The 24,135-nt window shown below is 30.6% G+C and overlaps 1 protein-coding gene across 28 annotated transcripts in view; it reads left to right on the top strand.

Annotated features, from left to right (window-relative positions):
• Positions 1-24,135, top strand: part of LOC139489472 (collagen alpha-1(XIII) chain-like) — an 87,003-nt gene that overhangs the window by 5,127 nt on the left and 57,741 nt on the right. For 15 of the 28 annotated variants that reach the window (XR_011656189.1, XM_071275889.1, XM_071275878.1 and 12 more), the window contains exons 3-9: positions 10,627-10,652; positions 16,019-16,054; positions 19,818-19,841; positions 21,076-21,111; positions 21,840-21,908; positions 22,820-22,891; positions 23,218-23,247. Coding sequence is in view for 27 of the 28 variants with exons in the window: in XM_071275889.1 (XP_071131990.1) it covers positions 10,627-10,652; positions 16,019-16,054; positions 19,818-19,841; positions 21,076-21,111; positions 21,840-21,908; positions 22,820-22,891; positions 23,218-23,247 (293 nt within the window). In the remaining variant the exon portion in view is untranslated. Of the gene's footprint in view, positions 1-10,626; positions 10,653-11,610; positions 11,638-12,382; positions 12,462-16,018; positions 16,055-19,817; positions 19,842-21,075; positions 21,112-21,839; positions 21,909-22,819; positions 22,892-23,217; positions 23,248-24,135 lie in introns of those variants that run through there. The other 13 variants (XM_071275898.1, XM_071275896.1, XM_071275895.1 and 10 more) reach the window with 6 other exon arrangements.

The following is a 24,135-nucleotide window of genomic DNA, read 5'->3' as shown; positions in this document are numbered from 1 at the left end:
ATAAATTTGACTTGGTATTAAGTATACTGACTTATAAAACGTTGATTAATCTCCAACAGATGGATCTAAACATCTGCCATGTGCTGTATCTATAGTCTATCTTAACAACTTTCTTACATTTGCCAAATTTTTGTTTCAGTGATATGAAATCTTATAATATTCTGGGTTTTACTTAATACTATCGAAATCGTTCACTTTTCTAAATTAGAGTTATTTGCTTCTTTTAAACATGAATCTAGTTTAAGAGTTCATGATTATTTGAAAACACTCGTAGAACAAAATGTCTCGGACTTTGGCCCTTTTATTTTTTGGATGATCTGCTTTGCTTTTTGCTTTTACATGTTATATCTTCAAAGTTACTTTTACTCGATTGTATAGAATATACAGTGGAATATACGGTCCCGCAACCTCTCAAAATTATTTCAAACATCATTGAATGCATTGGTATGTGTTCGATTCTTATCTAATCAGAAAATGTTGCATTTTTTTATCCTTCAATATAAAGTTCTTTGTTTCATTTCATTCTTTAAAAATTATTAAAACAACTTACCAAAAAAATAAAAAAATGAGAATATTTTTACAAACTCCCGTATCTACATTTGAAAATGCCTGTACCAAGTCAGAAATATGAGTGTTCTTGTCCATTCGTTTTTGATACGTTTTGTTTTTTGATTTTGCCATGTGATTATGGACTTTCCGAATTGATTTTCCTCTAAGTTCAGTATTTTTGTGATTTTACTTTTTATATATTATTAGGTATTGGATAAGAAAACTGGACGCTCATAAAAGTTCTTAGTCAGGGTTCTTATAAAGATTACATGCAAACGATTTACCATGTAATTATTTTCTCTGTATCCTTGCAAACTCTGACAGTTGACATTTTATTTTGAATATGTTAAGCTAAGAATTGCAATACGCTTTATTGCAATTGGACACAAAAAGTAACCGCTACTGTCTTGTCCTGCGTGTATACCGTATTGTCCTGCGTGTTTTAAGATATGCCGTATTGTCCTGCGTGTTTTAAGATGTACCAGTATAACGCTACTGTCTTGTCCTGCGTGATTACCAGTCTTTGAAGTTGATCTTTTAACTCTCACAAATAATTTAATTGTGAACAATGTAATTATATATACTCGAATGTTATGGACGAATGGGTCTTCGAGTGTCTTTCCATATCCTCGACGCAACCATTCTTAAGTATTTTTATATCTGCCACCCATGGAGTCAAACTATTTCGAAATTAGAAAAACACGTATGTCTGACTTTTTAAAAAGTGCACAATGAATCGATTGGTTAATCTTCGGATTAGTTGAAAAAAAAACCTTTGACGACCTCTTTTTAAACACAAAACGTTATTTTTTGGTGTGAATTATTAGTGCACAGTTCAAGATTTGTAGGTTTTCCGTAGACGGTGAAGCCATCTGGTCTTTGATACAATTACAAATGTTGTTATCCAGTATTCGGTGTATTTGACTGTAAATTAAGCATCTTTACTACACACCTTTGAAGTGAAATAAAATATAATTCGGGTTTTACACTTTCACATGTGTTACGGGAATTTATATCCGTTTCAATGATGTCATAATTAAGCATATAAATGCGTATTCTACATGCTCTTGTACTTTCTGAATTTGTTTGCAACAAACACAACCAGGTTGATTGACTTAAATTCAAATTCGAATGAAATAGTAACTCTTAGTTCACTCATAATAAGCGAACTGTATGCCAGTCGTTTCCTGTATGAATAACACTAGTGACTTAAAATGAAGGGTGTAAGCATATAAACAATTGTGCTGCAAGCAAAGTTCACCAAATAACACCCGCCCCTTTCAAATTCCATGATTTGTGGGAAATCTTAATAAAAAGCAAAATTGGAGGTACACACTCGGCTGCACAATGGCATTGTATATATTTCATAAATGGTAAAGGTTCTGCGAAAATGTCATTAAATCACAATAAGGGATATAGGAGTATTTAGCGTATCCAAATGTGAACTATATGTTGTGCAGATATGTAGAATTCAATGTCGTCCCAAAGTAAACCCCAAAAATCATTCAGATAAAGAAACGAAAATGTACATCGTATAAGTAAGATTCTATAAAAAGTGGAACAAAATTATGTCAAGCAGTTTAGGAGCACTGAGTTCCTAATAGAAAAGTTGGACAGAAGGACGAACAAACCAACTCCCTGACCACTATACTTGGACCACTTTAGACAGAGGGTTGTGCTAGGAAATATAGTATGAGTGAATATGAATAATAAAACAATATATACTAGTTCGAGAACACGTAAATTTGGACTTTACCCATAATCGCTTATAATTCTTTTACACTTTATTAGAATATAAAAACGCATTTAACTTAATATTAGTCCTCCATGGATTTTGTACTGTGCACCTTGATCAGACTATATTGTCTGCAATTTGAATATATTATATGTAAAATATGTAGTGTAATGTCTTTAATGTGGAAGCTTTCATAACCAAACAATCCGGAGTGGAATAATAATGGTTATTTGTGTGTCCCGGATATCAAAATTCTATAATAACCCATGCCAATACACCTCTTTATAGTCAATTTTTAGTTTTCGTGGTTTAAAAAAATCAATTTCAACAAAGATCGTCACTTCAGAACTTTACTCTGTTATTGCTGAAGTTTTACAGTTGCTTTTGATAGAAGTATTTTTATCAGCTATGTGCATTGCTACTACTTGACTTTACAGTTCAGTAAACCGTACAAAGTTTTCAAAGATTCAAAGTTCAGAATTTAAGTATACGACAGACTCTCGAGACTGATCAGTGGCACCCAAATAAAAATAAATAAACGGCCAAAGGAGCATTTGGATATTGCATTCGTTACTAGCTGATTATGAACGCGAGGCTATTGCTCAAATCCTATTTTGTCATCTGTGAGATGTTATAATCAGGATTCTTTCATGCTCAATTTGTAGTTTGAAAATAAACATTACCGGTCATGGATATCGGTATGTACCTCATTATCAACTACCATAACAAATATTTCATGCACTGGCAGCCAATTGTTAACCTGTCCTAAAATGGCACCGCCTGATAGCACACCTGCATAAGTCAATTCAAGGTGCAAGGTACTTTTTTTTTATATTCGCCCCGCCTAAAAGTACAACTGTATGAGTCAATTCAAGGTGCAAGGTACTTTTTTTTTATATTCGCCCCGCCTAAAAGTACAACCGTATGAGTCAATTCACTGTGCACGGTACTTTTGTTTTATAAATGCACCGCCTAATAGCACACCTGTAAAAGTCTGTTAAATCTACACAGTAAAAAATCAATGTAGTGCGAATATTCAGATTTATGTGCATTTTATTTACCCATGAAGTATTTCAGAATTTAGAATAATTTCCAAATATTGTGCAATAAAATAATCAGCGTTACAGGAACCTTACAGAAACATTTTATTACATTTTTTTTCTCGGTTTTCCTTATCCTTCCAATCATGGATCATTCATAGCTATAATTCTATAGCATGCTAAACTAACCTAAGCATGTAAACTAAACAAAGTATGCAGAAGTTGTAAAATTAATAAAAATAAAATGTTCAGTGTTCATTCCACTATCGATATAGTCGGTGATTTCCTCCTCATCAAGGAAGCATCAAGTCGTAGGAACATTAAAAGATAATGTCTGGCTGGTGTGAACAAGATAAGTACCCATTATTGTCTAATTTAGTTTTTATTTAAACCATGTAGATAAGAGATACGTGAATTAACTTCTGCACCCAGTGTCAGCTCGATAGATCTAAGAGATGCACCAAACAGTTAATAGTTTTCTTAACTGCAGTTAGACTGGGTAACATCAGTTTAATTGTTGCCCTTTTAGTATGCACTATAGATTCATGACATTGAAAAATTGCAATTTGTCAAAAATATACAGAAGTAAATCATGAATGTAATTTTGTGTACTCTATATAGTATGTTGATCAATGACTTCGATGGTAATGTAACATTCCACGTAGAGCATGAACACTACAATTCTTCGCTTTAAGAAACTTCACACAGTCTAAAGATAAACTGTGTTTCCTTTTTTCATCGTCACTTAGAAGTATATATAGATAAAGGAATGAGTGGATTTTTCCGATTAGCCAATTTAAGCGAGGTATATAACGTGTATGGGAGATCAAAGTTACCCCGAGTTGAAACAGGTGCAAAGTGCATACCTTTATAAGATTGCCATATATACTGTCCGGACATTTTGCTATTGTTGAAGACCTTGACCTCAGCATTTCTATTGGGTTGGTATTTTGTCGCTGTTGGGTTTCTGTATCATTAACGTGTACCTAGTCAGGATGTGTCAGTTCTTATCCATTCGCTTGATGTGTTTGAGCTTTTAATTTTCCCTTTGATTAAGGACTTTCCGTTTTGAAGTTTTCTCGGAATTTATAATATTTTTGTAATTTTACTTTTTACTGCACATTTTCTTATACTCTCAATGGCGAATGTAGAGTATTTTCTGTTGTTGCTGAGTTTAATTATCAATTGACCGTTACCCTTAGGTGTAAATCAAGATACGGACCAGACATAACTGTGTATATGTGTCTTTTTGGTATGCCTCCTTTCAGTTTCAAATGTACAAACAGACTTAACTGTATACATGTTTCATTTGGTATTAATTATAATTTAAGTTTCATTGGTATGAACAGACATACATATATACATGTTATACCTTTGGTTTTCCCGTTTGGATGGTTTTACACTAGTCATTTTGGGGCCCTTTATAGCTTGCTGTTCGGTGTGATCCAATGCTCCGTATTGAAGAGTGTACTTTGACCTATATAATGGTTTACTTTTACAAGTTTTGACTTGGATGGAGAGTAATCTCATTGGCACTCACACTACATCTTCTTATATCTATATACATGTGTCTTTTGGTATGCTTTTTTCAGTTTTAATTGAATGAGCAGACATAACTGTATATATGTGTCTTCTGGTATGATTCCTTCCAGTCTTCCAGTTTCAATGGTATGAACAGACTTGACTATAAACATATGTCTTCTGGTATGATTCCTTACCTTTTCTTGATACAGATCTATATGATCAATATTCGCCAATCTTTGAACTATTTAATGAAATACATCATCTATGCCTCGCATCGTCTTAAGTAAACAAATAGTTTTGGTTTCTATTTTTTCTTAAAGGATAATTTTAGTTTCTACTTCTTCCTAAAGGAATTTTGCCTCATACGATCTCTCATACGGATACAGGAACAAGTCTGTTAGAAGAGGGACACGTTGGTACCCATATGCATGTCTACTGTCTGTAGAAAACACCTTTTTCAAACAGTATGTACCAATTTAGGAATATGACAGTTGTTTTCCATTCGTTTGGTTTTTGGAATTTTTGATTTTGCCATTTGATAAGGGACTGTCCGTTTTGAATTTTATCTTGGAGTTCGAAATTTTTGTTATTTTACTCTTAAATAAAAGAATCCAACATCTTGATGATGCCATTTTCATATTTTCAAATTTGGTTCATATCCAATAAAGAATAAAAACAAACGGGAGTTATCACGAGACATGCATTATTCAAATTGAACTTAAACTCTAAAACGTCGAATGATAAAATCGTCCAAATAAGTCTTTACAAAGCAAAACATAAATAACAAGAATGTGTTCATATTACACGGATGCCCCAGTCGCACTTTAACCTGATCTTCACACTATCATTTTCTATGTTCAGTGGACCGTGAAATTGGAGTCAAAACTTTAATTTGGCATTCAAATTAGAAAGATTATATCATGGGGAACATGTGTACTAAGTTTAAAGTTGATTGTACTTCAACTTCATCAAAAACTACCTTGACCAAAATTTTAAACCTGAAGTGGGACGAACGGACGAACAGACCAGAAAACATAATGCCCCTCTACTATCGTAGGTGGGGCATAAAAATATATTCGAAATTTTTTAAATATCTCTCGAAGGAACCTGAATTCGTCAAAGAAATGCCTCAAATCACTCTTTTTACATTTAAATTTCGAATGCTCTGGAACCCTATCTAAATCGAACAGAAGTTTGTTTTCATCTCGATTTTCATAGAACCATATATCCGGCGTGACGAACGAATGAAAAACAAACTATTTTATGTTTTGCCTTAATAGACTTGTTACTTTTTTGCATTTTTTATTAGCTATTACTAGTGACTGCTGCTATAACGCATCTACGGATAAAACACTTGTAATACTTTGTAGTATTTTATAGTTTGTTACCGAATCTTTATACTGTTCTTAAGTTGAAATCAGCGTTGTAATTGCATAATAAAATCACCATTCTATCAGTAAAATTATGTAATAATTATAATAATTCATAAAATCATTAACAACAATGGGAATCAGGTGAAACAATGGAATAAAATCCTGTCGGTTATTACTGTTATTTGATTAATGACTTCTTTGACTAAGAATTTAGTAGAAATGTTACAAAATCAACAATACTCCTAAATACCATCTGGTAATACGTAGCAGCAGTGCCAAAAATGTTGTAACTTCGTGCATCATTTCCTTCTATTTACACCTTATGTACGCAATGAAGTCAATCAGGTTGGAAGCCCTCCCTTTTTTTACGATCAATGCTTTTGAAAGGGAACATATGGTAAAACCACCCCCTTTGTTCTGGGTTGGATCCCCCTGGATATGATTGTCAATGAGACAAATATCCGGCTAGAACAAAGTACGAGGATGGAATAATGTAACTACTAGTAAAAAAATTTGCTTCTAGGGTCTCTGTACATTTTGAATATAATAAGAATATATATTTTTGTTTTGCCTAAAACGCACCTTTGTAAAAGAGGGACGAAAGATACCAGAGGGAGAGTCAAACTCATTGATAGAAAATAAACTGAAACACCATGGTTAAAAATAAAAAGCCAAGCAGACAAATAATAGTACAGAAGACACAACATAGAAAACTAAAGACTAAGCAACACGAACCCCACTAAAAACTTGGGGTGATCTCAGGTGCTCCGGAAGGGTAAGCAGATCGTGCTCCGCATGTGGCACCCGTCGTGTTGCTTTTTTTTTTTACAAATTACAAATTACAATTACAATTACAAATCCGGTAAATAGTCTAATTCGGTAGGTCAGATTCGTGATAAGGGAAGGACTTTGTAGTTACGACATAAGGAACATATCCGATATCATCTGTGACACGGTTATTCCATAACGGTCAACCAACTTGTGATGGCGTCCGAAAAAGTTATAAAATCTATAAAAGAAATCATGATAGGAAATACAAGCCCGGGAATATCGTATGTATACTCCGTATGCAGGCGCTGCTGGAATGTTGCTACATAGAAATGGAAAGTTCACAATTGGGAAGCTGAAATCATCTTCTTGTTGTAAGGTATTAGATAAACACAAAAAGCATACGTACAATGGCCAAGTTATAGTAATTGCAATGGAAATGTACTCGATGAAATGTTTATAACATTTTGCATAAAACTTTGGCATGCAAGTCTCTTCTATTTTATTGTATCTACACGACTGAATCGGACGGATGAATCAAATCCCCAGTCATTCGATAGAAAATGAGAATTAAACAGATGTTACACGATGTTCTGTGATCTGTAAGACAACACACTGATGTTTGTCACATGCTTAAGATGTGCATATCTGTTTGAAGTGTTTTAGTATTGCAATACTTGAAGTTTGTAGTTAATGTAATGAGGTATAATCAAGATACAAGATAAGATGTCGTCGTTTTACTACAGTTATGATTTATTGAAGAGTTGAAGTTCTACCATCAGGGGTAATACTTACTAATGGTTACTGACAGATACATGGTTCATAATAGTTAATTAAAACTCAATACTACTGCTACATGTTTTAATCATTTCATATATTAAAAATAACATGGGTTTCTATGAATGAGCGACACAGACACAAACAATTGTCTGCCGGAAGAGACAGTTTCAGACTTATTATAGACCAAGAAATGTGTACGACAAATGGGCTATTCAAGAAATAGTTGATCCTTCTAGGGAAATTTCTGGAATTCCAGACACATATGGAAGATTCTGTATTTCATGACAATTGTTTAACTCTTTCTCATACCCTATGGAAGATTCTGGAATTCAAAATATTTGTATACGCCCGTCAAAATTTTGACGAGACGAATTATGGTATACAAATGTCCGGTGTCCGTCCGACCGACCGTCCGTCCGTCTATTCGTCTATCCGTCTGTTCGGCGTAAACATGTCGCACCGTAACTTGAGAACGACTCATCAAAATTTCATGAAACTTAATAGTTGTTCCTTGATATGATGGTCAAACAATCTGTATACTTTTTGGTGAAAATAAAATTAAAACGTTTTGAGTTACGGGACTTTGTAACTAAAACAGGGGTGTGTTTTTTTATTCACATGTCGTGCTGTATCTCAAAAATGATTTATGATAATTGCTTAAAACTTTACACACTTCTTAGTTATATTAATCTAAAGATCTGTATAATTTTGGCTCAAAATTTTATTTTAGAGTTATTGAGCTTTTTATTAAAAAAAAGTGGGTTTTCACATGTCATACTGTATCTCAGAAACTATTTGTGATTATTGCACACAAGATAACGGGCGTATCATGTGCTCATGGCGCAGCTGATTATTTTTATTCTCATACCCTATAAAAGATTTGTTTTAATTATGAGTCAAATGTTTTGTCAATTAAAAGGGTGGAAATCAAGTTATACTTTTGCAAAATATGTATAAAATCATTCTATGAAATCATTTCTCCAAAAGGGAGGAATAAAAAAGTTGTGGAATAGCCTAAAATCACTCAAAAGAATTACACAGAAAACGTTAATTTGATATCGACGTGACATCTTCATGCCATATATACATGAAAATGTATAAATTTATATCGTGTGACTGTTTGAAGTCGGTTTCTGTGTTTTTAGGTGTAATATTTTGTAATGTATGTTCGCTGTTGTTCTCATTGATTGGGCTGTAATAAAACTCTCCAACTTCGTACTTTATTCGGCCTTTTTTTTTTACTCGAGCGTCACTGGTGAGTCTCTTATATTAGCCTGGTTTCTAATTGGAAAAATGTAATCCAAATTCCTATAGCCCATGCAAATATTTTTCTTTAAACAAAGAATTAATTTCGCTATTTTACTTTTGGCATCATTTTGGGTGAGAAATTAGTACCTCCACGATTAAAGCATACTTGAAATATGGTAATAATTTTACAGTGTAACAGCGTAGGTAAATAATTTGGTACATGCTATTTTTATAATGTAAAAGCATTCGGAATATTTTTATAATGAACTGTAATGTATAGTAAATGTTATATCTCAATTATATTATGTTATCATAATAACCTCTAACGATTTTACACGCTGAGAGTAAATTATAATGGTGTTTATAATGTATTGTTTTAATGCTGAAATTTGACAAGTGCTAAAGAGGAAGGGATTTTCCTTTGGTTAATTTAATCAAAAGTATTCCAGTATAATGAATAAAGTTTGGATGTCATAAGGATTAATTTTCTGTAAAGACTTTTTAATGATAACATGAGTTTGACAGATATTAGGATATTGAGGTGATCAAGGAACATATCAGTGGCGAAGGAGTAGACCGGGGAAAAGTTACAGCACACTCCCAAGTTAGGAGGGGGGTTCACGGTTGAGCAAGAATAAACAAGACACATTATATAATTCGTGGTTGTCGTTTGTTAATGTCTGGCATGTTTTTGTAAATTGTAAATTTTAAATTAGGCTGTTAGTTTTCCTGTTTAAATTGTTACGTTTTTAATGTCGGACCCTTTTATAGCTGTCTAAAAGGTACGAGTTTTTCATCTTACTGGAGACTGTATGGTGACCTATAATTGCTCATATATCCCTGACCAGTCATTTAAGATAGTTGTATCACTGGGAAACATACCAGTTCTTCTTAGGTATTCTTATTCTTATATTATTGAAGTTGTCATCATGGCAAGGACACTGCAGTTTTAAATGAAAAAAACTCCAAAAAACAAACAACTGATCATTACCGTGAGACAATTGTCTAAGATGACATAAGAAAGACAATAGTCCTAGCTACTCCTGATGTTAGATAGATATAAAGATACAGTACGCCATGTAGAAAAACACTAATGTGAGGATAATTTGTCCTAGATTTTTAATATATTTTAAGATCTTTTAAATTCTTGTCTAATGCGTTTTTACACGGATAATCTCGTTCCCCTTATCATTTTTTTCTTAAAGCTTTTAAGTCGTTTAATCAAAGTTGTTTTAGTTGAAACAATCTATACGTGTCTGTACCGAGAAATATATAAACTAGTGTGGTAATTTGGAACTAACAAAGAGTTAGACTGCACTGAAGAAGAAATATTCGGATCATAGAATTGCCGGAAACGAATTTGATTTTACAATAAAGACATCCGGTTATGGAATTTACGTGCATGCAATGTTATAAATGTTCATTTGATCCTAAAAGCAGACATTCAAATAAGTTAGAATTGAATTTAAGCACAAAAACAAATACTCACTCAAAAGCCATAGAACACTTAATCTTGATATACTGAAACACGTTTAATAGATTTATATGATTATGCATATTTGATACCCTTCTTTATATTTTGTAAAACATTGTTAACTTTTTTTAACAGGTGCCCCTGGACGGAAAGGAGATCAAGTATGTATATTTACTGCTCTTATCTGTTGTCTGTTCAAGAATTGCATATTTTAAATAGCACTTTGTTTAGATCTGTCCTTTTAGAGAAGAAGAGGAAAGTTTTTGTTATAAGTCTGCATACCATTTAATGTATACATTTCATATGATTTTTATGATATGAATAAAATACTAAATATTTCCTAAACTTTTTAAAAGTAAATACAGCTCATAGGATTATACATAGATATATGATAGGATTATACATGCATTCTTACGACACACATAGAATAGAATGGCAATTGTACAAAAGTATAATAGTGCAGACCTTGGATTTACTTCAAATGATTATTGATATTGAGGTAAAGCTATATGATAAAACTATTTTTACTTTTTTTGAAGTTGAAAATTAAAATGTTCAAACTTTTTAATTTTGGAGCATAATGACACAAACTGTCCAAATAGCCTCATTTTGAGATCTTGTCACTAATATTTAGCTCAAGGCCTTCAATACCTTAAAAGATGCCTTGTACAAAGATTGTATTCATGGTAAAATATCTTTGCTGGTAAAGGCAATGTAGAGGGTTCCAAATCATTTATCTATAAGCTTACTTAAATTTTTGACAAAAGTTAAGAAGTTTACTATTTTTGCAATTTCAGGAGCCTGATAGTAGTTGTTATCATACCCCTTCCTTTGAGTAAAATAACAAACCATTCAAAAGACCCAATTAAAAACTCAGATTTTGTAGATATTTTTTCCGTGTATAACAATATCTGCTTGTTTGAAAAATGTTATATAGTCAAAATATCAGGCATTAAGTCTTCAAAGAAATTTATTTTAACATAGTTAACCTTGAAAGAATAATTTATTTCATCTTATAAATTAGAGGAATAGTGAATAATTTGGTTAATCTGCTAGTTATAAGATTAGAACATGATATATGTATAGATCTATGTTTTATGTCTGTCTACTGTACTACAGGGTATCCAAGGAAACAGCGGCTTTCCGGTACAGTTTTTATTCAATTAATTTATAGCACTTATATTTTAAACACAACATGTTTATAAATAATATATTAAACTAAAACAGCTTCCCTATTTTTAAACAGAACTCCTTAATATGCTCCTGTATATGATGAATATAGCTTAACATATATAATTATAGCTTCACTAATACTTGTCAAGATCACTTGACATCTATGGTACATGTACTTATATTGCTGCTCCTATTGCAGATTGCTTATACTTTACAAAATTCACACCGTAGATCTATTTTCATTGATGATGAAGGTCAGAATTGAACAAACAAACAACAAAGAAGTCAGTCAAATCAATTGTCTTATCGAGTAGTTATCGGACAAATGGGGGACAAGTATTTAAAACTTTTTTTTTGTCTGTCTTGTCTGATCATAAGGGTTTATAAAGAAAGACATGAATATATTACCAAACCAATCTTTTTCATACATGCAAGAGTTAATGAACTCTTAAATATTGGATTTATTTGGAGAAGGTTTAACAAATGCTTTCATATTGCTATAGCCTAATAACTTCATGTTCTTTAAAAAAATCATAGAAAAATATTTACATTTCATTGCAGGCAAATCATGAACAAATTAGTTTACCTTAAGTTTATTTAGTAAACAGATTAAGAAAGTTGTTTTCTTTGTGCATTTTGTAAACATACAAATTATTGTGTTTATTTTATGTAATGTTGCAAGAAGTAGGGTGTTGGAAGATTTTTGGATTAAAATCCGTTTTTTCTCCAAAAAACAGACCTAGTGTTACATAAACATTATGAGTATTAAGCAGATGTTGCACATCCCTAGTGACTTGGTAAATATTTACAAAAGAAAGTTTGTTAATAAATGTATCATTCTGTTTTGTGTCTGATGGGCCCACCGTAAATTGGCATATTCTAATAAATGGGATATCTTTTCAAGTGGAGTACATTAAGACAAAACATAGCAAAAGATCCATTGCAGCAATTTTTTTTTCTTCTGTTTGTGGGATGATTTATGGTACATTGTATACTGTTGTCCGTCCATCGTTAGCATGTCTGACAGAAACTCAAAATGCTTTAATCAATTTGTGAATTTTTATATCTATTTACATGTGAGAGCTCCCTTTCAATTTTTATATCTATTTACATGTGAGAGCTCCCTTTCAATTTTTATATCTATTTACATGTGAGAGCTCCCTTTCAATTTTTATATCTATTTACATGTGAGAGCTCCCTTTCAATTTTTATATCTATTTACATGTGAGAGCTCCCTTTCAATTTTTATATCTATTTACATGTGAGAGCTCCCTTTCAATTTTTATATCTATTTACATGTGAGAGCTCCCATTCAATTTTTATATCTATTTACATGTGAGAGCTCCCTTTCAATTTTTATATCTATTTACATGTGAGAGCTCCCATTCAATTTTTATATCTATTTACATGTGAGAGCTCCCTTTCAATTTTTATATCTATTTACATGTGAGAGCTCCCTTTCAATTTTTATATCTATTTACATGTGAGAGCTCCCTTTCAATTTTTATATCTATTTACATGTGAGAGCTCCCATTCAATTTTTATATCTATTTACATGTGAGAGCTCCCTTTCAATTTTTATATCTATTTACATGTGAGAGCTCCCTTTCAATTTTTATATCTATTTACATGTGAGAGCTCCCTTTCAATTTTTATATCTATTTACATGTGAGAGCTCCCATTCAATTTTTATATCTATTTACATGTGAGAGCTCCCTTTCAATTTTTATATCTATTTACATGTGAGAGCTCCCTTTCAATTTTTATATCTATTTACATGTGAGAGCTCCCTTTCAATTTTTATATCTATTTACATGTGAGAGCTCCCTTTCAATTTTTATATCTATTTACATGTGAGAGCTCCCTTTCAATTTTTTGAGATTTGAGACTTTATTTTTATTTTTATTTTTTATTTGGTTTTAATCATTTAAAATGGGGATTTTCTAGTTTACAATAAATCAAAAATGCACTTAGCGCTTTTGTGAAACTTTGGTGACTGTTATATATCTGATAAAGTAACCTACATTTAACTTTTTTTTTTTATAAATTTCTGATATGACATAGAGTTATAGAACTATATACTCTGAAAAAGCAGCAGTAGTCCAGTCAATCTAGCATAAATTTGACCCTAACCTGAAAGTAATTGCAACATTTTTTAGTTTTAATCTTTAGCATTATACCCGAAATATACACAGAAAAAAGTCCCATAAAATCCTTCTTGCAGAAGACTAAAAAAAAAAATCACAATTTAAAATTCCTATGGAGATTTGCATTGAAAAGGGAGATAACTCTTGCAAAAAAAGGCGGAAATATCAATAAAAATTGATAAAAAATTATTACTTTACTGCTCTATTCATCAAAATGTATTGATTCTTGATTTTTAAGCGATCTTTAGAGTATAACAAACAACTCTAAAGGTGTTTTAATATACTTTATCAAGCTTTAATGTAGATTTTGTAATTCATTAGTTGACAATTTATTGAATTTTTCAACATGTCAAGGTAAAGAATCTCAAATTTAATAAAAATAATTAAGCATGTCTTCTTCTTTTTGTGGTTTAAAGTTTCTTTAGATAAGTAAGATGCTGAAAAAATAAAATATACAGATATAAACAATACCAGATTTACATTATTTTTCCAAAATGGTCACAAAGCTTTAAATTTGCAATTTCCTAAATGAAAAATGCTCAAAAAAAGTAAAACTACCCATAACACTTCGGTTTTGTACATTTCATGAGCAGAGGATTATATGCTTTAGTCAAATACAAACTTATAATCCCATCAAAGTAACATACATTTCACAAATTTCAAGAAAATCAACCAAAAAATGACCAAAAAAAATATTTTTTTGCAGAGTTATCTCCCCTTTCAATGTTAATTTCCATAGGAAATTAAAAATGCTGATTTTAAGTTTTCCTCAAGTTAGATTTTCTGGGACTTTTTTCTGTGTATATTTAGGGCATAATGCTATAGATTAGAACTAAAACATTTTCTGTATTATAACTTACAATTAAGAAAAAATTAGATGGTCTTTAATGAGGCCAAATCAGATGGTTATTCCAAAATCAATTTTAAAAAATATATTTGATATATTTGTGATTATCCTTAGAGTTCCATCCAGACAGTTTTTAGTAAGCATACCAGTTTGTGTATTACAGTATGCCATAGATATCATATCTTATTTCATCTGTACAAATTATAGTCGATGATTAGATTTTTGTCAATTGATTGTGTAGATAATCAGTTCATCAGGCGATTATCATCTTAAAAGCTATATCATGTTAGAATGCGATCATTACATACAGATGTCTTATTAAATTCACAACTTTATTTGAAATTTTCCAAATTACTGCACTAAAATTATAATCATCTGACCTTATCTTTGATTAATATATAGTAAAGAAGATTTTCCTTCCAGAAATATTTGGCAGTAGATTCTGAAGCATGCCTTTATTATCTTTCAGTGGTGAAGCATTTACTATTCATTTATTGTTTACGAGTTGAATAAGTCTTTATGTTTAATATATAAAAAAGAAAATGTGGTATGGTTGCCAATGAGACAACTATCCACAAAAGACCAAAATAACACAGACATTAACAGCTATAGGTCACTGTATGGCCTTCAACAATGAGCAAAGCCCATACCGCATAGTCAGCTATAAAAGGCCCTGATAAGACAATGTAAAACAATTCAAACAAGAAAACTAACGGCCTTATTTATGTAAAAAAAAATGAATGCATGCCTCAGATTTTAAATCATTCTGAATATGCGTGACATATTTTCAACTGGAAGTGCTGCTAGCAACAATCAATCAATCAAATTTAAAAAATGTGATATTAAAGAAACTATTTAATGAATCCTGCTGTTTGTTGGATATTTTTATGATTGGTAATTTTATGAGAATTTCCGAAAAGACTTACTAATAAAAACAGCAAACATACAGACATAAATTAAACATAGCATGTGTTCAATTGTACTAAAGTATTAAAGTAAACTCCTGAAATGTTTTAAAAAAGATTGTCCTGTACAGAATTACTTTTTATTTTAATTCTAACCTTGTTTTTTTTACAGCCATAGTTTAGGAAGTAAATTGACAAATACCTCACTTGAACATATTACTATTTTTGCAAACAAACCTAGATAATATAAAAACAAAGGATATGGGATATCTATCCATCAGAACATGCACAGCAAACAATCACACACAAAGCATTGGAACAGTGTTTTTTTTCTATTCTTCAACTCAAAGTCTCAAACAAGCCTATAGCTCATATTTACTTTTGGCCTTTTACTATAAGCAAGGAAGAGGTATGATCAGTATTCAGAACTTTATTTTAAGAGTACTATATTTCAGGGCAAGACAGGAGATCGAGGTTTCAATGGTTTCCCGGTTGGTGTTTTGTTTTAGCACCTTGGTCTTTATCCAAAAATCCATAATCACATATGACAAACCAATTTGTATACAATGTATATGCATGGCAAATGATTTTACCACTAAGAATGTTGATTCACCACTGGGAATGACTATTTAATAAGTTAAATACACTTTAATATCATGTATGCATATCACTTCAGAATAAAGATTAGTATGAAAAAAGGCATATGAAAAAGAAACTGAAGACATTTTGAAAATGTTAAAAGTGAAATGTATTTGAGAATAGGAATTTAAATTTTTCACTTGATTTTTGTATTATAACAGCTTATAATGAAGATAAATTCAAACTTTATTGATTATAGAATAACAATCAAAGAATTCAAGTATAAATAAAGTAGAAAATGTAAGAAAGTAATATCTTTTGCTAAGCACGCTCAATTGTTTAAACATAACGTCATCAACAACAACTTGACAGCAACCATTGTTGTAACGACGTCAGAGAGATCGGTTTTAATTTTACTGGGAAATCACAGCAATACATTACAACTATAGTAATAAGTCTGTTTATTATTGTCTAATTAATTTGTTGAAGTTTATGTTTGTTTAATAGTGAAACAGTGGAATAAAATTGAAGGCAAAATGATAGAAAAAACCTAGAATTATTAAAATGATATATAACTAATTATAATATGATGTTCTTCTTACGGATGGAAACAAACCAGGTTCTAAACAAAACTTAGGTTGCACTTATTTGACATTACTGAAATTAAGATGTCAGTTGATCAACACCGCAGATCAAAGTGAATATCTAGTGGTCTTGAATAAACCATGGCCAGTTAACCTTTATAATCTATTATGCATGCTTCGCTTATTTCATCAACTTTTGCACTCTATATACACACACATATATTTATATATAACTATATATAGACTAAGGTTGCCTTCTGCATTTGTATATACATCTTTATTGTAATCACCCTCCATCTGTTGCCAGGTCCAACATTTATTTCTATCACACTTTTATCAGGAACAACTTCATATTTGGTCAGCTGCTTGCCATAATGAGTTTTTAATATGTGAGGAAAAATAAGTTGAATATCGTGTTTACTCATTTTATTGTGAAATGAATTAGCAAACATGTAATATAGGTTTACTGAAATCCTTCTGTTGATGAGAAATATTTATTACAATATCTACATAAAATGTTTTTTTTTTAGAAAAGTATTCGTTCATTTCTTCACTTTAAATATATTTTTCTTTAGGTACATGTATCTACTGAAATGTTGTATTTTAAGATTGTAATCATGCATGCTGGTATACTTGAATGTATTTATTTTATCACCAAGGTTAAGCATATAAAAAGTTGTCACATGAACAGTTAAAGCATATAATAAGTTGTCACATGAACAGTTAAAGCATTTAATAATTTGTCACATGAACAGTTAAAGCATATAAAAAGTTGTCACATGAACAGTTAAAGCATATAAAAAGTTGTCACATGAACAGTTAAAGCATATAATAAGTTGTCACATGAACAGTTAAAACATAAAATAAGTTGTCACATGAACAGTTAAAGCATATGATAAGTTGTCACATGAACAGTTAAAGCATATAATAAGTTCTCACATGAACAGTTAAAGCATATGATAAGTTGTCACATGAACAGTTAAAGCATATAATAAGTTGTCACATGAACAGTTAAAGCATATGATAAGTTGTCACATGAACAGTTAAAGCATTTAATAAGTTCTCACATGAACAGTTAAAGCATATGATAAGTTGTCACATGAACAGTTAAAACATATAATAAGTTGTCACATGAACAGTTAAAACATATAATAAGTTGTCACATGAACAGTTAAAGCATATAATAAGTTGTCACATGAACAGTTAAAGCATATAATAAGTTGTCACATGAACAGTTAAAGCATATAATAAGTTGTCACATGAACAGTTAAAGCATATAATTAGTTGTCACATGAACAGTTAAGGTTTATGTACCCTTCTGTAGCCATTTTAGTACGAATTTTTTAAACATCAATTGTATCAAAACTACAGAAATAACGAATAATAGAGACAGGCAATTTTGAACATATACTAGGGGGAAACTTGATGCAAAGCATTATTATTTACTGTTGCATTGCGTTTAATAGAAAAGGAGTACTTTGTGGCAAATAAACCAAGATTTTATAGAAAATCCACAGCCTTTAATACAGAGATTTTTGTTATAAAATTTGAAACATAGATTACTCACTTGCTTTTCTATGATGTGCTAGTGTTTGTTTTTTACAAAAAGTTCTAACCAACCTGTAAATTCCAAAATACCTCGTGCAGAGTAACTAAATTCGAGCGCACCCTAAAAGGTGTACTTGATTTGGTCCATATTTTTATTTGTTTTAACCAATAACTACATTAATAAACTTGTTTTAAGGAAATCAATGCTAGCACTGCATGTAATAATCCTATATCTATCGGTCATCAAATTGCCAAATATGATAGAACAAGGATAAGGCTGTGGATTTTCTATAAAATTTTCATATGTTTAGCATTGAAGCAACACAAGGGTACATAATCCTTAAAGCATATAAGTTGTCACATGAACTGTTAAAGCATATAATAAGTTGTCACATGAACAGTTAAATCATATAATAAGTTGTCACATGAACAGTTAAAGCATATAATAAGTTGTCACATGAACAGTTAAATCATATAATAAGTTGTCACATGAACAGTTAAAGCATATAATAAGTTGTCACATGAACAGTTAAATCATATAATAAGTTGTCACATGAACAGTTAAAGCATATAATAAGTTGTCACATGAACAGTTAAATCATATGATAAGTTGTCACATGAACAGTTAAAGCATATAATAAGTTGTCACATGAACAGTTAAAGCATATAATAAGTTGTCACATGAACAGTTAAAGCATATAGTAAGTTGTCACATGAACAGTTAAATCATATAATAAGTTGTCACATGAACAGTTTAAGCATATAATAAGTTGTCACATGAACAGTTAAAGCATATGATAAGTTGTCACATGAACAGTTAATTTGTTTTTTAATTAGAGCATTTATTCCATATCCTTTCTTTTCCTATTCCAATTATATGTTGATCAACTTAATTTACATGAACCGTTGATAATATTTTATATTTTGGTCCATGTAGTTTATAAATTTAGATATCAACTTAATGTTTTCATGATAAGAATGTATTTTTGAAAGTTATAATATAAAAGTGATTTTGTAATTTGTAATTTATGTACTTTGAAATAAAGAGAAATTCTAATTATTTTTAATTTGCTCTAAAAGGTTTGAATATTCACAATCTAAGGCAATCCAATTCACGTAAAAATAAGGAGATTTGGTATGGTTGCCAAATTAAATGATTTTGAGTTTCAAAGTCAAATCTCATTTGTGGTTGTTAATATGTTTTTAGCCTCTAAGAAATTTCTTAATAATCTCTGGTCTTTTGACTCATTGAGAGTATTCACATCTAGCTATGAACCATTTTATGAGGCTGTGTCAAAAATAATGCCAGAAGCCAACAACAATGGCGAGTGACTGAATAAATGTGTTAAACTTAAAAAATGGGCATATAGAATGTAATTGAATAGTTAAGTTAAAGGAGGAGGGGTGCCAGTTCCACCTATAAACCTGAGAATCCCATTACAGGATTTGGATAAATGTTTGCTTTTGTTAAAGTTGTATCATTTTGCTATGCACATACTGTATGTTGACTTTGTTTTCGTGACAATTTAATTTATCATTTTAGGGACAAATGGGCGAAGGAGTACCAGTAAGTATATCATTTATATTTGTTCCTGCAATGGCTAGTTTTGGTTCAAATTGATAATAAAACAAAGCATATTTAAAACATCATGACATATATGCATTGTTTCAGTGCTTTTATTGGTTCCTTAGATCATTTACTTATTGTTGGTTCCTTATATCATTTACTTATTGTTGTTACTCTAGTCCTGATGGTATGAGCTGAGTATGTCTCCAAAAGTGTTAGTTTGGGCCAAATTCCAAAAAAATATTTTATATGTATTAAAAAATAAGAGGATTTGGTATAATTGCTAATGAGACAACTGTCCACCAGAGACCAAAAACAGGTAAAAGTAAACAACTATATGTCACTGTACAGCCTTCAGCAATGAGCAAAACTCATGCCCCAAAATGGTAAATGTATAACAATTCAAACAAGAAAACTTACAGCTTGACCCATTTATTTTTGCTTGATGTTTTTTTATATTGTTGAAATTGTCGTATTGTTATATACAACTCCACAAAATTGAAATATTAATAATTTTGATTTTGTAACAGTTATACTACATGTACTATTTGTGCGTATTGAATTTTGCTCATCAGATGCTTCAATACTGTAGGTCTGTTCTTGACTTTGTTATTAATCGTAGCTTTGAAAAATGATAAAAATGAATGGTGTTTGTAAAGCTAAAAAATAAGTAGGCTGAATGATGTATGTAAAAATTAATTGAAATCTCTCACAGGTGCCAATACCTTTAATACACCTGTTATATGTTTTTACAATTAATTTGTTGTCTGGCAAGTAAACAGGTGTCAGTCAGGAAGTTAAGTGTTTTAATGTTGCTAATAAATAACATATATTGGAATAATGTTTTTGTACATTATCAACCTTTGGAATAACTGGATCAGTTCAGTGCATTCCTTAATGATATGAATGAACAATCAGGAATTGTTGGTGGCAAGTTTTTAAACTTAATGGTTCTCAGACACAACACAATATCTCCAAAACATTCTGTTTTTTATTTTATTTTAGATGATACTATTTGTTGACTATTAGGGGCTTTATAGAGGTCAATGCCCCTTCAAAATAAGTTCATGGAAAAAGCTTGTGATTTTTATTTGGGGGAAAATGTGAAACTTCTTATTTTATGACAAACCTTAACAATTATTTGGTCATCAAATTTCAACTAGTGCACTCTTGTTTTTCAGATATATAAAAATTTTTTAAAATTTAAGTTAAACAGAAGTTTATGTCATTTCAGGGACCACAAGGACCAGCTGGACCAAAAGGAGAACCAGTAAGTCCATCAGTTACCTCCCCTTCATTCCCCTTTTTTACACTCCTAAATTATGTATAATACAAATTCTATATGCATTAAAACAGGAATTTAAAGAAAAAGTCTTTTCTGTTTGATTATAAATGTGTATGATTTGAACTGAGCTAAGATTATATACAAACATGTTATACATTGGAAATTGATAGAAAAAAATAAAAACCAAAAAAGTCTTCTTTTTTTTTGGTTTTTATTTTTTTCTATCAATTTCCAATGTATAACATGTTTGTATATAATCTTAGCTCAGTTCAAATCATACACATTTATAATCAAACAGAAAGCAATATGAGGTTGCTAGATGGCCTTCTAAAGTGAGCAAGAATCGTACATAGTTTTAACATAACCTTTGGCTAGAAAACACATTTGTTTTGTTGTGCATTTCTTTTGAATAATTATTGGAATGAAAAAATCACACCAGTGCTTTCTAAATAAAAAATTTATAATGTGATGTACTACTTTTGGGACAAGTAATCAAAATTAACCAATCTTATCTACTCTAACTCAAAGTATGGATAATTTTATGTCAGGCAGATCATCAGCAGAGTTTGACAGCTTCAGACACACACAATTTAAATTTTTTTTTTTTAAACTGGACCAAATCAGTACATTTCATTTTTACTTATAATCTAAGTTATCTCCCTTTGTTCAAACCTAACCCACTTATAACCAGTTATCTCCCTTGTTATCTTTAGGGTAGAGGAGAGAAGGGAGAGAAAGGAGAAACTGGATTACCTGGATTTAATGGACTCCAAGGTGAAAAGGTGAGATATCATCTTGTTATTAAAACATTTAAACAGTTTAGTTCTAACTTACATTTGGGAAATAACTGTATTGTATTTTAAGCTGTGACGGCATCAGTTGGTGATTTGACGGTTTCAAATTAAGTATACTGGTGAAGTGTTAGCCAATTGATGCCATTGGAGCTTATAATTCAATACAGTTATCTCCTAAATGTAAGTTAGGACCAACCATTTTAATGGAACTGATGCAAAACAGTGTTAAAACATACATTTAAAATCTGTCATAAGTCGTCTACACTTCCATGTACGTTTTTATAGCATCAATTTAGAATTGATGCAATGAAAGAAATTACGATATCCAATCAAAATGAACATAACAAAGGATGTTGCATCACATTGACAGTGAGCCACGTTGTTTTTTCAATTTGCTCTGCAAACTTATCAACTTTGCTATACAAAATTTAGGTAGTAATAGGAAGGGAAGACTTTAGTTGATTTAGCTACATATGTAACAGCAGTACATGGTCATGTACATAAAATTTGCCAGACTTTAATTCAAAATTCCCATGATCCTCAACCATCTCTTTAAACAGGTAGACTTGCTTTTACCAAGTCAGAGAATCCTGGGATATAAAAATAGATAAATCCAGCAAAGCACTTTTTGCCACTGTAACATAAGAACCGATTGGCTTTAATAGCAGCAACAGAGATTATATGTCTCTGGCAGCAACCAATGCCATAATTGAACATGAAAATAAATTTTTAGATTTTGGTGATTTATTATCATTAAAACTGTTTTATATTTTCAGATGATTTCAAGAAAACTTGTATTTGGAACATATATATTTAATGTAGAGATTTTTCTTTAATTCTGAGATACATGTACCATGTATTCAGATATTTGTGATTATTCATTATTATATTCTATACAGGGAATCAAAAGATCTTTAAGACGATTCCAAGATACCTTAGATTCAGAATATGGCAATTTAATATCATTAAAGGTAGAAATGCATGTCAGCATGAATGTTGTTTTTGTATTACATTGTGTTTTAATATGAAAGAAAATTTAATTGCAAAAGTTTGCTTAAAAACACTTGTTTAGTACATAGATATGAATAGATTTAAATGATTCCATAGTATTCAAATATACCAAAATAAATCTATTTTTTTTTGTAAATTTAGTTTGATATTTTTTTTGTAAATTTAATTTGATATTTTTTTTAAAGTTATTAAAACAATTACATTTTATTTGTATTTTTAAAACAATTTGGAAAATGATTTTTCAAGTATATTTATTTTTTGGTAACAGCTTTTATGTTTTCAATAGGGTTCAGATTTTGAAGTCATAACAATAAAGGTTTGTTGAAATATCTTATATTTTTTATGTTTCCAATTGTTATTTGCCCTTTTCTAAAACATTTGCATGATACTGCTGACATTCGTGATCTACAATGTTACATGGGTAATAAAATGTACTGTGGATTCATTATTATCCATTGAGATACCAATTTTTGTGGATTTTGTCAACCAGGAATTTAAATATTCAATGTAATATGCATACTTTGACAAAACCACACAATTAAATATCCACTTACTTACAACTTTTCCTCAATCCACAAAAATTGGTACCCATGAAATATAAATGATTCCACATTAGTATGGACTGATTGCCATGAATGTATACTCTGTGTAGTAAGGTTTGATTGGTTCCTTTTTTTTTTACATAGTGAGCAAAAAAATAATATTGTTTATGTCAGTCCAAAGTTGAGGTTTCTTTTCTCTATCTAATCCTTACAAGATTGAAGAAACTTTTTTAGTGGTTTTTTAAAACATATCAAAAGTTGAATTATGAAAAGGGCCTATTAATTGTTCTCTGAAATTTAAAAAATTAAGAAAATTACTTCTAAAATTATAATGTTTTAGCAATAAATGTAGAGGTCAATATAATCTGGTCATTTTATTTATGATGTAAACGTAACACCCTTATATGTCAAAACAGACATGTTTGACACACACAAAAAAACCCACATTTTTCATCAATATATTTTGGTTAAACCTAATATGAGGAACTGTCTTACCCAAAAAAACATTTCCTTAACATAAACATCTTTGTATAAAAATCTTGTGGCAGAGTATCTTTTTTGGTATAATTTTTGCTCATTTTTAAATGAATAGGAAAGTCTGAAAACTATGCCATTTTATGCAGTTTTCTGAATTTCCTTTCAATGAAAAAGTTGTTTGAAGC

This window comes from Mytilus edulis, chromosome 9, assembly GCF_963676685.1.
Source record: "Mytilus edulis chromosome 9, xbMytEdul2.2, whole genome shotgun sequence".
In the NCBI taxonomy this organism is placed as follows: domain Eukaryota; kingdom Metazoa; phylum Mollusca; class Bivalvia; order Mytilida; family Mytilidae; genus Mytilus; species Mytilus edulis.
Note: the sequence above shows the minus strand (reverse complement) of the source record. Positions and strands in the feature narration are given on the sequence as shown.